The sequence below is a fragment of the Vombatus ursinus genome, unplaced genomic scaffold (assembly GCF_900497805.2).
Source record: "Vombatus ursinus unplaced genomic scaffold, bare-nosed wombat genome assembly UNPS02014799.1, whole genome shotgun sequence".
NCBI lineage: Eukaryota > Metazoa > Chordata > Mammalia > Diprotodontia > Vombatidae > Vombatus > Vombatus ursinus.
Window position 1 is genome coordinate 33,808,391 of NW_020954577.1, and position 21,743 is coordinate 33,830,133.

General features: G+C 39.1%; 1 protein-coding gene across 2 annotated transcripts in view; it reads left to right on the top strand.

Moving 5' to 3' along the window:
• Positions 1-492: 492 nt before the first annotated feature.
• The window catches only part of RAB5A (RAB5A, member RAS oncogene family), a 50,249-nt gene continuing 28,998 nt past the window's right edge, over positions 493-21,743 (top strand). The window contains exons 1-2 of one of the 2 annotated variants that reach the window (XM_027872470.1): positions 493-577; positions 3,731-3,985. In XM_027872470.1, the coding sequence (XP_027728271.1) occupies positions 3,823-3,985 (163 nt within the window). In that variant the 5' untranslated portion in view covers positions 493-577; positions 3,731-3,822. Of the gene's footprint in view, positions 578-1,192; positions 1,319-3,730; positions 3,986-21,743 lie in introns of those variants that run through there. The other variant, XM_027872471.1, reaches the window with a different exon arrangement.

Here is a 21,743-nt window from a genome sequence, read left to right on the forward strand (position 1 = left end):
GGGCCCCGACACCGCAGACCCAAAGTTCCGGCGCCCGCGGCGGCAGAGCGGAGCAGAGCCAAAGCCGGAGAAAGCCGGAGAGGGCGCGGCCGCGTCGAGACAGGGGCGGGGCCTCGTCGAGACGGGGGCGGGGCCGACACTAGCTGAGAGGTGGGGCGGGAGGCCTAGGGCGGGCCCGCGGACAGGAAGTGACGTCACGGCTCGCGTTACGTGCGCGGACGTGGCGGCGGCGGCTGGGTCGGCGCCGGGGAGCGGAAGTGGCGGCCCGTGCTGGGGTTGGTGTTTGTGTTTTGGTTTCGGAAGGCGCCCGGCGGCTGAGCTCGGGGGAGCCGGAGGAGGAAGGGGCGGAGGAGGAAGCGGCGGCGGCGGCGGCGGCGGCCTTGGGCGCCCGGATCCGGCCGAGGGGGAGGAGCGGCGGGAGGCGGGGACGGAGCCCGACGGGGGCGGCCCCAGCGGCGCGAGCCCCGCAACGGCCAGTCTGAGGGAGGGGAGCGGCGCGAGGAGGTGCAGCCAGGCCGAGGAGGAGACGCCGGCCCCGGGCCTCGTCCTTGAGGAGTCGCCGGCCCCGCCGCGCCAGGTAACGAGCGGAGCCGCGCCGCCTCTAGCTGGCCGCGGGACCCAGGCCCGGCGCAGCCGGTGTCCCTGCACCCGGCCCAAGATGGCGGCCCGGGGCCCTCCCCGGCCCGGGCAGCCGGGCCAGGTCGGGGAGAGCTCTCCGGGCCGGCCGAACCGCTCCGGGCTCTTCCCCGGAGTCTCTCAGCCCGAGCCTTGTCGTCCACCTGTTGGGCTTCCCTTTGGGCTAATGCGGGGTGCGGGGTCCCTTCCTGTGGGGGGCAGGACTCATCGGGGCTTCAGCCTAACCCAGTGCGAACCCCGGGGTCGCAGACGTTTGTAATGCCCTCGGAAGGCTTCGGGCTACTTCCCCAACCTCTTTGGGCCTCAGTTTCCTCCTCTGCAAAATGACAGGGTTGGACTAAATGGTCTTCTCAAGGTCCTTGGAGGAGCTCTGATGAGAAAGTCTGTGCAGAGCCGCCGGCGGGGTGGAGGGAACTTCGTAAAAAAACGGGGTGTTGTGTATTATGCGAAAAGCTCATTTTATACAGTAATCTCTGTTGTTTTTTAAAATACTGCAGTCTTCTACTCAGTTTTCTCTCCGGGCCCTCAGTGGGTGAGTTACCTGTCTTCTGCCTAGGTTGAGAGTAAACACCCAGTTTACCCACAGATGAAATGCTGAACCCATACTCCTTCCAATTATATCGTGTTAATTAAAGAAATTATAGATAAGATACCCTAATCCTGTTTTCGAGGATAAAATGAGGTAATATTTGTAAAGTGCTTTGCAAACCTTAAAATGCTATATCATTGTTAGCTATTATTATGTGAGCCAAAAACCAAATAATTTTTACTTTGTCTATATTTTTAGTGCTTCAGAATTGTTTTTGAAACCTGCTGGAATGGGGGTGGGAGGAAATACCTTTGATAAGTTATCATCCACTTAACTATCTTTTGCATTCTTAAAATACTATGATAAATAATTTAAATATTCTATTAGAGGTGAGTGATGTGATGTGAGAGCCATATTTTGTGAAAATATGAAGCCTTGAAAGCCTGTCTTTATTATTTTTGCTTAATCTGGTCCAGCCACCCAACTCAGCCTTTCTAATAAACTTTATGATTAGTTAACGAGAAAACAAATCCCAAGCTTAAATACCAAAATACTAACAGTCACAGAAGGAAGTGCAAGCCTCACAGTTTTGGTAAATAGAATGCCTTTAAAGTTGTCTGTCCTGAACCTTGAGGCCTCTAGGTGAAGTAGTGGATGGAATATGGACTTCAAGTAAAGAAAGCCATGAGTTCAAATCCAATCTTAGTTACTAGCAACTGGAAAAATCATTTAATCTTTCCAGCCTCAGTTTACTTACCTGTAAGATGGGGGTGATAACACTTATCTCTCAGGGTTGTTAGGATAAAATGAGATATTTATTTGTAAAGTGCTTTTCAAACCTTAAAGTGCAATAGAAACATTAGCTATTATTATAAACCACTATTTCTTACTGCTGTTATTGGCAGCCTGAAAGGCCTAGATTAATTTCATGCAAGTCTGGTGTTTTGATGCAAATTTTAGAATTAACACAGCAATTCATTCAGCTGTGAGTTTTCAAACTGAGACTTTTTTTAATCAAAGTTTAGTGTAGTACCTATCATTGGACTAACATTTATTGAACACCTAACATACACATAGTAGGTAGTTAATAAATGCTTGTTGACTTAACTTGAAGCACTTAACAAGTGCCTCTATTTGCTAGGCACTATATGCCCATAGACAAAAACGTTCCTCCCTCTCAAAGGGCTTACTGTTAGATAACTAACAAGTCTAAACATAACATCCTTGCTCAGTATTCTAATATGCAGTTTTACAAACCATACCACATCACACAACTAGGGAGTGTTTCAGTTGCCATCAGTCATATTCTGGGTAGGTGTGTTTGTGCATTTTAAGTCTACAAGACATTGCATTGGCGATTAATCATTGTCCCTATCATGTGGACACCTAGTAAGCTATTTCCCCATTAGTTAAGAATAGTTCTTGCAGGCAGATGTTTCCACATGTGTTTTATGGACTAAGAACAATTTGCTGTTCAGTCACGTCTGACTCTTCATATCCTGTCAGGGGTTTTCTTTCCAAAGATACTGGAGTGATTTGCTGTTTCCTTTTCCAGTGGATTAAGGCAAACAGGTTAAGTGACTTGCCTAGGGTCACACAGCTAATGTGAGTGTCTTAAGAATTTGAACCCAGGTCTTCTTGACTCCAGGCCTAGTATTCTATCCACTGAGCCTCCTGGATGTCAATAGATAATATTTTTTCATCATTGAGAGTGTTGCTTATGTAAACTGCCACATTTTTGTAGGAGTTAAAGTATGCTTAAATTCAAGACCTACTAAAACAGTGGGTCAGAAATACTATTGGAGGTATCCGTAAGTTCAGTGACTTCTCAAGTATACTGTATAGAAAAGTAACAAGTTTTGGTTAAAATTGGAAGAAAAAAATTTGGCTATTGTCCTGAAATAATGTTACTGTTCCCTAACTCTTAAGTTTAAGAAATAGATTGGTGGTTTGGTTTTTTTTTGTTTGTTTGGTTTGGTTTTTCAAGGCATTTGGGGTTAAGTGACTTGTCCAGGGTCACACAGCTAGTAAGTATAAAGTGTCTGAGCTCAGATTTGAACTCAGGTCCTCCAGACTGCAGGGCCAGTACCTTCTATCCACTGCACCATCTAGCTGCCCTGAGAAATAGATTGTTAAAGGAGAAAAGAAACAGGATGGAGTAGTTTTTCTAAGAGAATAATTTTCTTTAAACCACTGTACTACCTATATTCTTGGGTGATTTAAAACGTATAAATTATATGCTTTTATATATATTGTGTTGAGCAAGATACTACTGAAAATATATAGCAGTATATCTGTGCAGTCATTAATGAAAAACAAAATACATTTCCATAGCGACAGTGGCACAGGGGTGATTTTTGAAGATTATAATCCTTGATATTTTCAATTGTGGAATTAAAAATTAGTAAAAGTTTTAAAAAATAAATGAGCATATTTCCCAGAAAATCAGAGTAACTGTCATGTAATATTACACTGTGGTCATTAAAATAATGCATATTGGATTTTATCTGTTTTATTATTTTCTACATTTAATAACTTGGTATTCACTTTGGTTTTGATTAACAGGTTATTGGCAATAGAAAGAAAAAATTGACACTTGCATCCTGGAAGTCTACTACCTAAGAACCTGAAATTAGGGACTTTATTCTGATTTGGACATGGCTAATCGAGGAGCAACAAGGCCCAATGGGCCAAATACTGGGAATAAAATTTGCCAGTTCAAACTAGTGCTTCTTGGCGAGTCTGCTGTTGGAAAATCAAGTCTTGTGCTTCGATTTGTGAAGGGTCAATTTCACGAATTTCAAGAGAGTACCATTGGGGGTGAGAATACTTTTTTTCCCTACTGAATTTAATTTAATTCATATACTGGCTTGAATCATGTTTTTGTGATCTGTTATTTATAATCTTTATGTAGACTATCTGACATCTTTCCTAAGTATAAAATAATAGTACCTTCACTTATGAATGATAGGTAAGATGAGAGTGTGTGTGTGTGTGTGTCCGTCCCCAGTATCCTGCAATTGATTCAATCACAGGTAGCCACTTGCTGATGACATAAATATATTAATATGTTCTTTTACTTTGATTCCATTAAATTTATCACCTTGAAGGATTCAAATGCTGTAATGTGCAGGATTGTAGATTTAGAACTAAAAAGAGCCTCAAAGGCAGCTCTCGTGTGCAGCCGCCTCACTGAGGCTTCAGGAGGTGAATTCACATGATATTCCCCAGGTCAGAAGTGTCAGAGGCAGAGTTTGAGCCGAGCTCGTCAGATTGATCCCAGAATAACGGATTGCCATTGTATTTTGGCCTTAGCAGTGTGCTACAGTGGGAAGAACACAAAACTTGGGTGCTAAAGACCTGCTTTGTAGCTAGCTTAACTTTTCTGAGATACTTCCTACATCTGTTAAATGCTTTTAGATACTCCATTTGAGTAGTCATGAAAAATCACTTCCAAAGCACAAGTGGGCTGACCCAGAAGGCAAGGTGGGCAAATGTATGTGATGCCAAATTAGTAGGGAGAATTTCTAATAGTAGTGGGACATTTAATACTTAGAATGATGCACATAGTACAGTTACCCCAAGGGTCACTTGGGAAAATGATCCAGTGTTTCTGTACACTCCAATTCTGCTCTGAAGTTTGATTTTCCAGTTAATATTGTCTCTATTTTTTTAAAAGATGTTTTAGAAATAAAATAACATTCTTTACTCTCTACCTGTACATTTTCTAATATTAGTCAGTCCTGACCTACACATCTGTTAGATAACTTATTGGTAGACAAGTTAAAAAAAAATTCCATATTTCTTTAGGAACAGAGTTTTTAAAAAAAATATACAAATTATCTGAGTTTGATGTAAGATGGCACTATGTTGAAGGTTCTGTCTAAGATATAAATATAATTGGGTAATAAAGGTTTTAAAGGTCTCAAGTAAGGTCCTATCCCCTATCTCCCTCCTCCCTAATTTGCTGGTGGTGGTACATTTCAAATAAGATTACATAAATATCTGTATTTTCATTTGAACATAGCAACCATCTTCCTCTCTTGAATTGTTTAACGTTGCTAAGTATTGTTTAAATTCCCATTTTAACATTCTGTCCTGAGTTAGCTAACTTTCAGTGATGAATGCTTGCTATAAAGATTTATACAGGGGCAGCTAGGTGACACAGTGGATAGAGCTCCAGCCTTGCAGTCAGGAGGACCTGAGTTTAAGTCGGGCCTCAGACACTTGACACTTACTAGCTCTGTGACCCTGGGCAAGGCACTTGACCCTGACCCTGGTTGCCTCACCAAAGAGGGAAAAAAAGATTTATACAGTTTCCTTAATATCTTCTGTTTTATATAGTTCAAAATCACAACACAAACTGACATTTAAATTTCTGTGACAGTGGTGCTAGGCTTACCATGTTTGGTATCTTCCTATACTGGTAGTAATGAGTTTGCTGTGGAGTGGCTAGGTGGTTCAGGGAATAGCGCTGGACTTAGAGTCTAGAACACCTAAGTTCAAATTCAACTTCAGGCATTTACTAGCTGTGTGATCCTGAGCACGTCACTTAACTGAGTCTACCTCAGTTTCCTCAACTATAAAATTTTGTTGTTTAGTTGATCAGTCATGTCCAACTTTTCATGACTCTGTGGACCAACTATCCCTGGGGTTTTCTTGGCAGAGATACTGGTGTGGTTTGTCATTTCCATCTCCAGTATATCCCTTTGTCAAGCAGTCAAAGGTTAAGTGACTTGCCTAGGGCTGCACAACTAGGAAGTGTCTGAGGTTAGATTTGAACTCAGGTCTGCTTGTAATCCTCTCTGCCTTTTACGATTATTTGTTATTCTTACTATTTATGACAACATGTATGAACAATACGTGTTGCTATTTCTATAAAATGATAATAACTGACATTCATACAGCTCTTCATAAACTTACTAGAGGGCACAACTCCAGGTTGCAGAGGGAGAAGGCACGGGATCACTGAAATACATGTATCTTGCCTTCAAGCCTCACAGAAAGGACAGGTTTTTTGGTTTTTTTTTTGATTAGTCTTTAGTTTTCAACATTTACTTTTATAAGATTTTGAATTCTAAATTTTTCCCTTCCCCAAGACAGCGTACAATCTGATATAGACTATACATGTACAATCATATTAAACATACTTCCACATTAGTCATATTGTGAAAGAAGAATCAGAACAAAAAGGAATACCACAAGAAAGAAAAAACAAAAGAGGAGAAAGAGAGAAAATAATATGCTTCAATCTGCATTCAGACTCCATAGTTCTTTCTCTGGATGTGGGTAGCATTTTCCATCATGAGTCTTTTGGAATTGTCTTAGATCCTTACATTGCTGAGAAGAGCTAAAAAGTCAGTCATCCCACAATGCTGCTGTTACTGTGTACAATATTCTCCTGGTTCTGCTCCCTTCACTCATCATCAATTCATGTCCGTCTTTCCAGGTTTTTCTGAAATCCGCCTGCTTATCATTTCTTACAGAACAATAGTATTCCATTACATTCATATACCACAACTTGTTCCGCCATGCCCCAATTGATGGGAATTCCCTCAATTTCCAATTCTTTACCACCACAGAAAGAACTACTATAAATATTTTTGTGCGTGAGGGTCCTTTTCCCTTTTTTATGATCTCTTTGGTATACAGATCTAGTAGTGGTATTGCTGGGTCAGGGGGTATGCAGTTTTCTAGCCCTTTGGGCTTACTTCCAAATTGCTCTCCAGAGTGGTTGGATCAGTTTACAGTTGCACCAGCAATGGAACAACTGTTCCAGTTTTCCCACATCTTCAACATTTATCATCTTCCTGTTTTGTCATGTTGGCCAATCTGATAGGTGTGATGTGGTACCTCAGAGTTGTTTTGATTTGTATTTCTCTAATCAATAGTGATTTAGAGCATTTGGAAAGGACATTTTTAAAAGAGGTACTTAGGCCACACTGGCTTGTACAGTGCTTTCCATCCAACATTTAGCTCTGTGAGGACCTCATCTGAGGAATGTGAGCCTCAGAGAGGCCAAATGACCTCAATGGTCACAGTACAGCAAGTATTATAGGGATGATTTGAACCCAGTTCTTCCTTACTCCCAGTTTAGCAGTGTGCTACACCATACATTACCTCTCTTCTGCTTACTATTTATGTCTTCCACTTTTGATGAAATTAGCAGTAATTTAGGGTTTGGGAATTGGGGGGGGGGCATGTACACACATACTTTTAAATTAATTACATTGTCACCAAAGAACACTGGTAACTGCAAGGAACATTAGAGTAGGCTAATGTGTTAGGGTGCACAGTATCTCTTTAATAAGCCCTTGATGGTCTGTCTCTTCACTACATACCCTAATTTCTTCTGTCTCCATAACCCCTAGAATATCCTGAAGACACAAAAGCATACATGTTCATTTTGACTGGCTATTAAGTACCATCTACAAGGGTACACACCAAGTCACTGTCTGATGAAGGAGCCTTAGACTTGCCATCCTGCCTACAGACTCTGGCATACATAGATTATGGTTCCCTCCAAACTCTCCCACGTGTCCAGAGAAACAGCTTAATCAGGAAATAGCAGAGGCCAGTTCTTGAGCTAAATTCAGAATCTATGTTAAAGTACTTGAAAAATTTTCTTAAACCTCCACTTTTTCAGTATCAGCATATGGGGGGAGAGGGCAAGTTAAAAGCTGTAATAATAGGATACAGTATATTATCATTGTCCACTCAGCTCCTTCACAGACTATTACATACTAAATCTATCTAATTACGAACAGCATTTTTGTTTAACACATGACATGGTATCCATCTAGTTTGATGACTTTTATTCCTCATTGATTCATAGGACAAACTACTGCTCAATTGTTTGAAATTTAGAGCACAAAAATAAGGGACATCCATTAACAAATTCGTTGAGGTCCAAAATTTTCATTACTTGAGGAATACTGTTTATTGGAGCCATTTATAGACTTTGGAGCTGGAAAGGGACTTGAAAGAATTTTTACTCCAGAGGCTAGGGAAGATAGCCCTACTGAAGGTCAGTAGGTAAGTAGCAGTTAGGTACCAAACCCAGGTCCTCTGACTTCATCAAGACCCTGAACTATGCTATGTTTTATTAGGGACTATATTAAAACACTAAGGACTTTTCATTTTTAATAGAATAGTTAATAAAACAGATTCTTATAGACAGCCACATATGCCCTTCAAAAATACATTAATTTGCCCCATTCAGCATTTCGTGCATCAAACATTTAATGCTTACTATGATTCAGATAAAAGACAGCAAAGCTTCATAGATAGAAAGCTAGTCCTGAAGTCAGGAAGACCTGGATTCAAGTCTTGCCTTTGACATGTACTGGTTGTGTGATCCCAGAAAGTCACTTAAGACCTCAGAACTCTAGGCAACTCTCTCCAAGGCTAAATTGCAGTTAGGGGCAGCTAGGTGTCCCGGTAGATAGAGCACCAGGCCTGGCGTCAGGAGGCCCTGAGTTCAAATTCGACCTCAGACCAGGTATTTGACACTTACTAGCTGTATGACCCTGGTCAAGTCACTTAACCTCAATTGCCTTACCAAAAAAAAAAAAAAAGACTAAATTGCAGAGAAGGTGCTCACCTACTATGGTAGAAGGAGTCTTATCATGTAGGACTTGCCTTTATCAGTGAAATCACAGGGCCTGTCCCTATCCTTGTCCTACTGTCAGGCATTCTTCTAGACACTAAGCATACAGAGACAAAAATAAAAGCCCCTGCCATGTAGGAACTTATATCATTTTGAATTAAGTGACTTGTAGAGGTTTTCTTTTAAAAGGTTTGGAGGAAGGACTCCCAAATATATGAACACTAAAGTGACTTTCTAAACTGAAGTGAATACCATCTAGAAAAGCTAAGTCTGAGTAATAAGAACTAGGTCAGAAGAAAGTTTACATGCTGAAGCAAATGGGACAGTATCAACTGTTCCTCATTCTAGTATACGTTGCCATTTTACCATTGTGACCTTTAACATTAAGCTTAAGACAAAGGAGAAGGACTGCCTTTTGAAACAATGGCTTCTAAATTTTTTGTTCCTGTTGGGCATTGTGTATTCTCGATCTCAATATGGTGTTTTAGAAAGATTCTTTTCCTTGGAGAAGAAGAAATGGAAAACAGGCTTTCTCACTGAGAGAAATATCTTCTAAAGCAATCATACTTCTTTGTGCTTGATAACTTTAAAATATCTAGAGACTTTGGTTTTAAATAGAAGAAATATACTGTTAACTCAGTTGTCATCTTTAGAAGACATGTAGTCTCTAGGAATGTAGCACATTGGGAGGGAGGACGGGGAGGATTAATGCAGATATATTTTGTTTTCAGCTTGACCTATAAAGGAAAAAAAGTACCTTATGTCCTTGTAAGTACTAAAAATAAACTTTCACAAAACTTCGAGGCAGATTTGAGCTTCAAGTAAAGGAAAGCTTCCTAATAAAGATATCTAAAAGTGAGAATGGTCTGCCTTGGAAGGTGCTGGGGTCCCCTTCTTTGGAGGTGTTGAGGCAAAAGCTGGAAGACCACTTGTTGGGGAGTGTTGGGACTTATTCTTGTTCATATAGTTGGAATGGATAATTTACAGAGTTTTTTTAACCTAATAGTCTGAGTAATTGACTATCTTATTTTTGAATTTTACTGCGATTTTTGTTTTTACTTCACCTTCATTTCTGAATATATTCCTTCCCTTATAACAAAGAATCAAAAAGACAGGAAAAAGCAGCTCAGCAAACACATTGATCAAATCGGATAGTATATGTTGTGCCTCCTGCCAATAGCGTTCCACTTCTGCAAAGAAGGGAGGGAGGTACATTTTCTTCTCTTTTGGGGGCTTTGATTATTATAGTTACACAGTATTCTTTTTTCATTTTTTATTATTTTTGTCTTTTTAGTATCACTGTATATATCAGTTGTTCTTAAAGTATGATCTAAGGTGGGACCCTTTCAGTGAGACCACAAGGTCAGAACTATTTTCATAATAATACTAAGATGTTTTAATTTCTAGTACGATAAATATAGGTAGATATAAATGCATATAAACAAGAGCACTTTTTGGGTTCTTCAGTTTTTAAGAGTATAAAGGGGTCCTGAGATCAGAAAGTTTGAGAACCACAGGTCTACATTGTTTTTCTGGTTCTATTTACTTCATTTTGAGTCAGTTTATATGTGTCTTCCCAGGCTTCTCTGCATTCTTCATCATCATTGTTTCTTATGGTACAGTAAGACTCCATTACATTCGAGGAACACAATGTGTTTAACCCACCATGGATGTCTACTTTGCAACTATTTTCAAGTTGTTATACCTCACAAAGAACTCTCAAGTTGGAAGGTCAGGAGACATGATTTCTGGTTCTGACTGACAAGAATAGCTCTGGCTTTTAGGAAATCATTCCACTTCTCTTTGCCTTAGTTTCTTGTTCAGTTATTTAGTCATATCTGACTCTTCATGACACCATGGACAGCACTATCTTTGACGTTTTGTTAGTAAAGATGCTAGAATGGTTTGCCCTTTCCTTCTCCAGTATATTAAGGCAATCAGAGGTTAAGTGACTTGCCCACAGTCCCCCGGTTAGTAAGTGTCTAAGGCTGGATTTGTACTCAGGTCTTAATGACTCCAGGCCTAGTGCTATATCTGCTGAGCTTTACTTATCTGTAATATGAAGAATTATTTCTCCTTCTAAGATTCTAGGTCCAGGAGTCAAGGAAGGGCATATTTCACAAAAGTTCATTTGCTAGGGACCAAAGTTTACTGCTTTAAACATCAATTTGTTTTTTCCCTTTTAAGCTTTTTTCCCCCTATGGAAATCTTTTTTTATATTAATTTTTTAATTAACTTATTTTGATTTATCAACAATCACTTCCATAAGCTTTTGAGTTTTAAATTTTTCTCCAGCTTCCTCCCCAAGACAGTGCACAATCTGATATAGGCTATACATATACGTTCCTATTAAATTATTTTCACACTAGTCATGTTGTAAGGAAGAATTAGAACCAATAGAAGGAACCACAAGAAAAAGGAAACAAAAAAAAAGAAGGAAAAAAGAGCAAATAATTTGCTTCAATCTGCATTCAAACTCCATAGTTTTTTCTTTGGATGTGGATAGCATTTTCCATCATGAGACTTTTGGAGATGTCTTAGATTTTTGCATTGCTGAGGAGGGCTAAGTCTATCAAAGTTAGTCATCCCACGATGTGACTGTTACTGTGTACAACATTCTCATGGTTCTGCTCACTTCACTCAGCAGCAGACCATACAAGTGTTTCCAGGTTTTTCTGAAGTCCGCCTGCTTATCATTGTTTATAGCACAATAGTATTCCATTACATTCATATATCACAACTTGTTCAGCCATGCTCCAGTTGATGGGCATCCTCTCAGTTTCCAATTCTCTGCCACCACAGAGCTGCTATAAATATTTCTGTACATGTGCGTTCTTTTCCCATTTGTATGATCTCTTTGGGTTACAGTCCTAGAAGTGCTATTGCTGGGTCAAAGGGTATGCACGTTTTTATAGCCCTTTGGGCATAGTTCCAAATTGCTCTCCAGAATGGGTGGATCAGTTCACAACTCCACCAGCAATGCATTAGTGTTCAATTTTCCCACATCTTCTCCAGCATTTATCATTTTCCTGTTTTGTCATGTTGGCCAATCTGATAGGTGTGATATGGTTCCTCAGAGTTGTTTTGATTTGCATTTCTCTAATCAATAGTGATTTAGAGCATTTTTTCATACGACTATAGAAAGCTTTAATTTCTTCATCTGAGAACTGCCTGTTCATATCCTTTGACCATTTATCAATTGGGGAATGACTTGTATTCTTATAAATTTGACTTAGTTCTATATATATTTTAGAAGTGAGGCCCTTATCAGAGAGACTGGTTGTAAAAATTCTTTCCCAGTTTTCTGCTTCCCTCCTAATCTTGGTTGCATTGGTCCCATGGAAATCTTGCTTAAAATCTTGAGATGTTCTTTTAGAAGGCTAGTAGGGTTAGGGTGTGGCTCAAAAGATCCACAGCAGTTAGAGCTGCATCTGACACAGAAGTCAGCAGACATTCGGCCACTATTACCATTTGTCCTTGCTCCGCTTTAGTGGTCACCATCATCTGGAGCCTGGGCAAGGTGCTAAAGAAGAAGATTAAGTTAAAGGAGCATCATGATGTCTTCGCTGTGTGTGGGCAGAAACTCACCTCTGCAGGAAGGTTTCTGTGATGAGGGCCAGATTGTAGAATTTAAGGTCAGGGAGAAGAATGACATGGTTATCATGACGACTAAGGCCAAAGCTGGGCTTGGCACTTCAGTGCTCCTGAAGTCCTATCTCTACAGCTGCCAACACCTTGGACCCCTCCCTACCTCCCAGTCAGATCCTACAATTGCTCCCCTGCCTCTACCTCTCCCAGCTACTAAAACGCTTCCAGAAACTGGCCCTGGGTATACCCAGGTCCCGGCACCCAAAGATGGTAGAGAGAGCACCCTAGGCAGAAAGGAAGATCACTGAATCTGAGTACTAGAAAGAGACTTGGGAGGCCTTTTAGTCCAGCCTATACCTTATCAAGAATCCTTTCTAACAATACTCATTACCTCCTGAAGCAACATATTGCCTTGAACTGCTCTCACTTTTTAGGAAGTTTTTTCTTATACCTAAGTTTGCCTTTCAGCAATTTACCATTATTCCTATTTCTGCCCTCAAGCTAAATAGTAGTAGTTGTCTCCCACTTAACAACCCTTCAAATATTCATGCTACTATTATGTACCCTCTGAATGTTCTCTTTTCCAGACTAAACATCTTCATTTCCTTCATTACATCCATGTGACGTGTTTTACGCTCCTCTCCCTATCCTTATTGCTGTCTAATAACTAGCATTTATATAGCGATTTGTTTTCAAAGCACTTTACCTTTTCTCTCATTTTATCCTCACAACAACCCTGGGAGGTAGGTCCTATTGTTATCTCCATTTTACAGATGAGGACAGTGGTGAAGTGAGTTGCCCAGTCACACGGCTAGGAAAATGTTTGAATCCAGATTTGGACTGAGGTCTTCCTAACCCCAAGCCCAACACTATCCACTGCACCTCCTAGCTGGCATTCAATTTTATTCATAAAAAAGAAGGCAAGAATTATAATTTATCTTTTCTTATTTTGAAATTAAGAATGCTGATTATTGTGTTACCATTTGATAGGCAGTAATGGCGCTATCAGGTCATTGATGCACAATGATCCATTTGCTCCAGTGCTAAATGGCCTCTATAATAGCAAAAGTTGTGCATTGATAATTGTCTGCTTTTTGCAGTTTTTGTTATGCCAGTGGGCCTGCTTCTAACTGACCTTCCATTCCCTCACCCCTTCTGATTTCTTGTTAATCTGCTATAGGCCAGAATACTTAATAAGCAATCATTTTTTAATTCTAAGAAATAATTAGTTGTTGAATGAGGGCTTTTGGGGGGGGGATCTTCCATGGGAAAAGTATGTGGACTTTTCAATGCTAATTTTATTTAGTTAGTTAGAAGACTTTTTTGCCTGCTTCCTGGCTATTTCATATAGTTGAGGTTGTTGGGATAAGTGTTTTCTGTGTAAGTGATGTTTCTATGACAAAAAAGTTTGTGCTTTTAAGCCTCGAACAAAAATATAATGATTTGTAATCATTGGAAACATTGTAAACTCATTCTGGGATGGGGGGGTGACCTTTCCCGTTTTCCTCTTGACTTAGATTGTAATAGTAAAGTGATATAACTTGGAACCATCTAGAGACACTTTCATTATACTTCTTGGGAGAGTACGAGAAAAGTAGCAGCTATCTATGTGTAATTCTAAGTCTCTAATCACTAGCTGTCTTGAAGTGTATGAAGGAGTTCTTTAGGAGACCATTTAATCATCTCGTTACAGATGAGGATTCCTCAGATTGAATACTGAGTTATTCTGCCCTCCCCATTTAGATTTTGAATATGAGTCATACTTAATGCTTTATAAACATGGGCAGACAAAATTATATGGAAGATAAATATCCTTAATTTACTAAAAGATGTCACTGTTTCCTAAAGGTGGCGACAATAGTGTGAAAGGACAGAGAACTAGGAACTTCACTAGCCATTCTGCTACACCATTCATCTCAAGGTCTAAAACCTAAAGCTGCTGGAAGTAGTAGGTTCTGTATTTACCCACACACCGATAGACTATTACACGCTCTTACAGATCCTAACAAATTGGAAATACTTCTAAAAATACTTCTAACTATGGCCCCAGCAACAAGCATGTGCCAACCAGGCTAAATTCAAAAAAGGTTTACCACCAGGTTGACCTTAGGATGATGATTTTTTCACTTACTGGAACTTTTTTTTAACATTAGAGGGTTTGCTACATTGGCCTATACCTGTACTAGTGAACCATATGTCCATGGAATATTAATACCATATTTTATGTTGTATCTCAACTGTCTCTGTAGTCACCAACAAATTTTCACACATAAGTCTCATATTTCGAAGTTTAAATAAAAAATAAACTGTTGACAACCTTAAAGCCAAGTACAAATGACAACTGAAGACCTCAAACCAGCAATCAGTATTCTAAAACCTTTATTTATGGCCCAAAATCCAAAGCACAATGTATAGCTTATAAATTGAACTCTATTATGAAACATAAATGGCACTTAGATTAAAGTAACCAGTCTCCTCTGAGTTTCAGTTCCAGATGACCAATTGCCTATTCATTTTAGCTAGATCTTCTGGAGATATCTTAAACTCAGCATGTCTTTCCTCTTAAACACTCTCTCTGTCCAAAATTATCTATTTCTGTGAAAGGCACCACCATTCTTCCTCGTATCTCAGGTTCATAATTTTGGTGTTGTCCTGGACTCCTTTGACACTCTCAAATTAAGTAATTCGCCAAATCTTTCAGTTTCTACCTTCATGACAGAATTCACATCCAACCCCTTTCTACTCACATTGATAAAACCTTAGGTGAGGGTCTGATTATTACAGCAGCCTCCTAATTGGTGTCCTACCCTCCAGTCCATCCTACATGCTGCTGCCAAAATAATTTTCCTTAAGGACAAATCTGACCATGTGTCTCCTTTAGTCTGTCAACTCTAGTGACTTCCTGTTTCCTCTAAGATAATGCCTTTAGATGCCTCTGTTGAGCTTTTAAAAGCCTTACACTACCTGACCCCAGCCTACCTTTCAACTTTGTTGAACCTTGCTCCCTCTCCCACACTTTGTGATCTGGCCTGTGCCCTTACTTTTGCACTGGTTAATTCCCTGTGCCTGGAATATACTTCCTCCTTACCTTTTGTGGAATAGTCTTTCTCTTCAATGCAGTTCTCAAGCACCAAATGGCCTTTACTGATGCCCCCCAACTTTTTGTCCCTTCCAGACTACCTTATGTTTAACTACTTTGTACCTATTTGTATTGTGTACTTATTATCCACCACCGCCCCCATTAGAATGTAAGCTTGTAACATGTAGGGATTGTTTTATTGTTTATCCTCAGCATCTTATGTAATACCTAGCAAACAGTCACACAGTAGGCCCTTAATAAATACTTGTTGAACCTGAGAATCAGGATTTTAATTTTTTTTTCTGGTCCAAAAGCCTAAACTACTTTTAATTCTTAAGAGGCAGATCACATCAAATTACTCTATTTATTATGGTAAAGCAGTCTAAGAAACATCAAATAATTCATTAGCGGCGAGGAATTTATTGAAATTAGCTTAGTGCTCTTTCATTATATTTATTTTCATTGTGGAGTATCCACTTCCTAAAGTAGGTAGAAATTAGTGGAGTTTTTATTGTAATTCTCATGATCCAGTTCTGGACAGTGGATAAAGCACTGGACTTGAAATTAGGAAGACACATTTTCATGAGTTCAAATCCAGCCTCAGACATTTACTAGCTATGTGACCCTGGGCAAGTCACTTAATCCTATTTGCCTCAGTTTCCTCATTTGTAAAATGAGTTAGACAAGGAAATGGCAAACCATTTAAGTATCTTTGCCAAGAAAACTCCAAAATGGGTTCGCAGAGACAGACAGAACCAAAATGACAAAACAACTACAATGATCCAGTTCAATCATTTATTAAATATTTAGTCTGTATGTACTAGATACAGGGCTAGGCACTAGGAATACAAAGACAATAGGAAACCAGTCCCTTCCCTCCTGGATCTTACACCTGCACCTCCTCCTCACCTCATGTTATGAAGTGGTGTAACATAAATTACTTGTAGAGGAAAAGAGAGCAGTAGTTAGAGAATATGGGAGGCTTCACCTAGGAGGATCGTCCCAAACTGATTCTAAAAGGAAAATAAAGATTCTGAGAGGCTGGGAATACAGTGTATTATAGGCCTTGGACGTAGCTCGTAGAAATACATGGAGTCGGGAAATTGAATCAAATTTAGAGAACAACTAACTGTCCACTTTTGCTAGAATGTAGCATATTTGCAAGAAATATGAGATGAAACAGGAAACAGGTCAGAGCTAGATTGTATACTTTAAATGCCGGGCTGAGGAATGTGTATTTTATTCTGGAAGCTAATAAATGTTAATTGGATTTGGAATTAGTGATCAAATTAATGAGATTCTCTTGTAATTATAATAATTGTTGAAATGCTTTAGGTTAACAATTTGACATTTTTTCTGCCATTCCATAATTGAATAATGGTTGTTCTTGGGTTAGAGTTAGAGCTAAAAGGGATCAGAGACCATTTAGTCCAACCCTTTCATTTAACAGATGAGGAAACTGAAGCTCAGGGAAGTAATATTGGCTAGTAAGTGTTAGAGGCAGGATATGAAGCAAGTTTCTCTAACTGTACTAAACCACTAATTTATTTGATTTTGGTGGGTTTTGTTGTCCCTGTACATGTTAAAAGGTAATGTAACAATTCATGTTTATAGCCCACTATTTTTATAATTGGTTTTGTGATTGTGGATATAACTTAAGTCACCAGTGTAATAACTGGATTTGTGCCAACCAAGAAGTGATAAACTAGTTTCATGATGATCAAACTTTCTGTCTGTAAAAGTAACTTTGACGCCACTCAGAGAAAACTTTCAAGGATGTATTAATCTAAAATGTGTTTTTCTAAAGAAGTATTATCTTCATCTAAATTTAAATTTGACCATGAAAGCAGAATGATATACACTAAAAATATATAAAATCAAGTAGGGACAGTCTTTTTGATTCTTCATTTTTTCCATGCCATTGTTTGGAAGATTTTATGTAGAAAATCCAACTCCTCTGGGCAGCTGGGTGGCATAGTGGATAGAGCACCAGCCCTGGATTCAGGAGAACCTGAGTTCAAATCCAGCCTCAGACACATAACACTTACTGGTTGTGTGACTCTGGGCAAGTCACTTAACCCCAGTTGCCTTAAAAAAAAAAAGTTTTGAAAGTGATGTTTAGAATTGATTGCATTCTCTTTTTTCAAGTGAGCAATATGAAACAGAGATTGGTGGTTTCATAGAGAACCCTCTTTTACATTCCACTTTTTGTGAAAAGCTTTTGGGGGGTATGGAGAGTGTTTTGTGTTCAAAATTAAATATAAAAAATAAACACCCTGTGGAGCACCTTTGTCATGCAACACAAAGACCACGTAAGCTCATTTGTAAAAGTTATAGAGAAGAATGATAGAAGTTGATGAAAATGATTACCTCATAAAGAAAGAAGCAGTAGAGTCTTACACTTGGCATGGCAGGATACCTAACTGAGCAGTTATTTCAAAGACGTTTAAGGACATTTAAAAGTGGAAGTGGAAGGAGGGCATAAAGAGAATGCATATGGAAGAGATCTGCAAAGATTTTAATAAACTTTTTAAAGCTACCACATTTAACATAATGGTCCCTGATGTGCTTATAGAAGAAGTAGAAAAATGACTAAAAAAGAACAGAGATGGAAAAAGCAGGCAAAATGGAGCAAGTGTACACAGAAGGAATCTGTACATAATATAACATGATCAGTTATAAGGATGTTAAAGGATTGATTCACAAGGTATTTGAAAGAGCGGAAGATATCATAGTTGGGGGGGGGACTAAAAAACTAGTTGCTGTTGCCAACTGTCTACTCGCACAGCTTTGTAAAAAAAAAAATTTTTTTTTAAATTATCTACACGTGCATACTCCATGAGAGTATTAGTAGTAATAGTAAATAGGCAGGCTTTCACAAGCAGCATCCCACAGTTGAAAACATCTTTGCCGTCTCATAACTGACTCAAAGATATAGAATGTACAAGATGCTAACGCTTTTTAAAAACATTTGTCAGAGAACAAAATGCCATCTAAGGCGCAGTTAGGTGGCGCAGTGAATAGAGCACCAGCCCTGACGTCAGAAGGACCTGAGTTGAAATTTGGCCTCAGACCAGACACTTGACATTAGCTGTGTGACCTTGGGCAAGTCACTTAACCCCAATTGCCTTTTTTTTTTTTAAAAAAAAAGGAAAGAAAAAAAATGCCATCTAAAAGAATTTTCTTCCAAAAATGTGTCCCCTATATACACATCAAAATTATTCAAAATTCCTTGATAGATATAACAATGATAACCCTGTTTGTTTGGCCCTCTCGCTGTCAGGCAAGGCATAAAACAGAGGTAGACAGTTATCAGAGGAGTTCATCAGATCCAGCACGAAGTCCAAATTAGAAAAGCATTCTTTCTTCTCTATGAATGCTCAATATTTCTAACCAGTGTAATTTGGGCTGAAGTTTTCTATGTCTAAGTATCCCTTTTTTCTTGCCCAGAATTATCTCTCCTGACCTTTTTAGATTACCATATTGATCTTACTGTCCATTCCCCTAACTGACAACTTAGGAGTGTATCACTGGACCTTTGCCTGTTGCCCTGGAAACAATAGAATAGTCAACCTGATTTCTTTAGTGACTTGTCCTGACAAGTGATCCATTATGCTTACCTTTTTGCTTGTAAAACAAAAAGTTACAAATTCCATAACTGACAAAAATAAGAGGAAGAGTTAGTCATTGTGTGGCACAGCATAAGAGACTTGTGAAAGGAAAAAGAGAATGTGGCTAAGTACTGACAAACAGAAAGTGGCTTTTAAATACCCAGTGCAAATGCATGGATTCTAATTCACAACTGCTTTTCATCCTTCTAAGGATCATTATGTTGTTTGGCTATCCATCTCTCCCCAGCAATCATTTTGGACTGGATACATTTCTTTCCTAAATTTCCATCTCTTATCCATCTCTTTCCTACTCATATGATGACCACCACCTTTATCATCTCTCTTTTAGGCAGGTGCCCATAGCCTACTAATTGATCTCCCTACCTCAATCACTTATTCTTTCTTCTGCACGAGTGCCAGATTGTTCATCCGAAAGCATACATCTGACAGTATCATTTGAACCTTTGGTGATTCCCTGTTGCTTCTTAGGGGGGAAAAATGCTGTTCAGCTTGCTGTTTGAAACCTTTCCTAATCTGACAACCTGTCTAGGTTTGTTACACACTGCACCCCCTCATGCCCTCTACATCCTTACCAAACTGGCCTGCTTGCAGTTTCCCAAACTCAGCATTTTATTTACTGTTTTATTTATTTTGTATATGGTTGTGCCTAGAATCTTCTTCACCTGGACCTCAGCTTATGTACCACTTCTTTTTTTCTACCTAATAGTATCTAATTTCTTCTAGTTACATTTAAGGATAGTTTTCACCATTAATTTTTGTATGATTTTGAGTTCCAAATTTTTCTCCCTCCCTCCCAAGACAGCAAGCAGTCTGATATAGGCTATACATGTACAATCATATTAAACATTTCCACATTAGTCATGTTGTAAAAAAAGACTCAAAACAAAAGGGAAAAACCACAAGAAAGAAAAAAAAGAGAAAATAGTATGCTTCAATCTGCATTTAGACTCCATAATTCTTTCTCTGGATGTGGATAGCATTTTCCATCAAGAGTCTTTTGGAATTGTCTTGGATTATTGTGTTGCTGAGAAGAGTGTGTCTGTCATAGTTGATCATCCCACAGTGTGTCTATTACTATGTAAAATGTTCTCCTGGTTCTGCTCACTTCACTCAACATCAGTTCATGTAAGTCTTTCCAGGTTTTTCTGAAGTCTACCTGCTCATCATTTCTTATGGAATAATAATATTCTATTACCTTCATATACCATAACTTGTTCAGCAATTCCCCAACTGATGGGCATCCCCTCAATTTCCATTTTCTTTGGAATTTCCAATTTCTTTGCCACCAAAAAAAGAGCTACTATAAATATTTTTGTACATGTAGGTTCTTTTCCCTTTTTAATGATTTCTTTGGGATACCTAGTAGTGGTATTGCTGGATCAAAGGGTATGCACAGTTTTAGAGCCCTTTGGGTTATGCACCACTTCCTACTGGGAACCATTCCCTGATTCCCTGATTGCGTGCTCTCTCAAATGTATAAACTCAATCTCTTTGCAATGTTGTATACTCCAAGAAGAATGTAAGCTCCTTGAGGACAGGGGACTGTTTTTCATCTTGTTTTTGTATCTCCAGCACCCATAGTAAATACCTGTTAGATTGAATTGGATTATTGGATTCCTTAGCAGAAACTCTATTCCAATTAGGCTTTTTGGTATCCGGTAGATCCTAAGTAGAGTCTCAGCTTCTTTGTAGAGATAGAGCATATATATTAAGTGATTACCATGTGTCAGGCACTGTACTAACTTCTAGGGACACAAATACAGGAAGTACAATAGTCCCTGACATCAAGGAGCATACATTTTCGTGAGAGAAGATAACGCGTAAAAAAATCTAGAATTGGGGATGGGACTGGGAGAGTAAACTGGGGGAACATTGTTTGGAGCTGGTGGCTGGGAAGTAAGGTGGAAGACTGGTTCCCAAGATAAGGCAGAGAGCTCACCCGTTAGAGCCCAGGGTTGTTCTAGAGTTGAGAGTCCAAGTTTCCTGTGGGAAGCAGTTGGGATGGTGACCAGAATGGAAGTGGCATTTTTTGGAGCCAGTGGCTGAGCATCTGTGTCTTAAGTTTCTTTGTATTTCACAGCCTGGCCCAGCACAGCCTAGCTTTGATAAGTAGACCTTTGGTAGATGACCAAATGTTTAGTTGATGATTTTGAGGTGTGATTGCCATAAATATCATACTTGGCTTCTCGGACCTTTTCTTCAGTATGACTAGATGACAGCAAAGCAGCTGCCGTAGTTGGGTGGAAAATCAATAGGTTGGATGTGGAAACATTATGAGGTTATTCTAAAGTACAAATGAGGGCATTAGCACAATATCGCTGTAAAAAGCTAGGAAACAGCTGTATTAAATATAAATAAATCAAGGTGACATGTGACAATCAAGAGGGAATTGAGCTAAAATTTGGCACCATAAATTTTACTCTTTAGTAGTTAGGTTTCAACTATCTACAAACTAAAGTAGTAATGTGGATAATTCAAAAATATTTCACCTTTGGCTTTAGGGAGTGTATGTGTGTCTATGTTTTTAATCTTCATTTGAATATATATCGTGTTGGAGCTTCTTAAAACTCCATGAGCCTGGCTTAACTCCTAAAAGAAGTAACAAAAAAAAAAACACTGTAATCTTCACTACTGATAGTCATTCTGAATTCCTGCTTCACTTTCTACTAT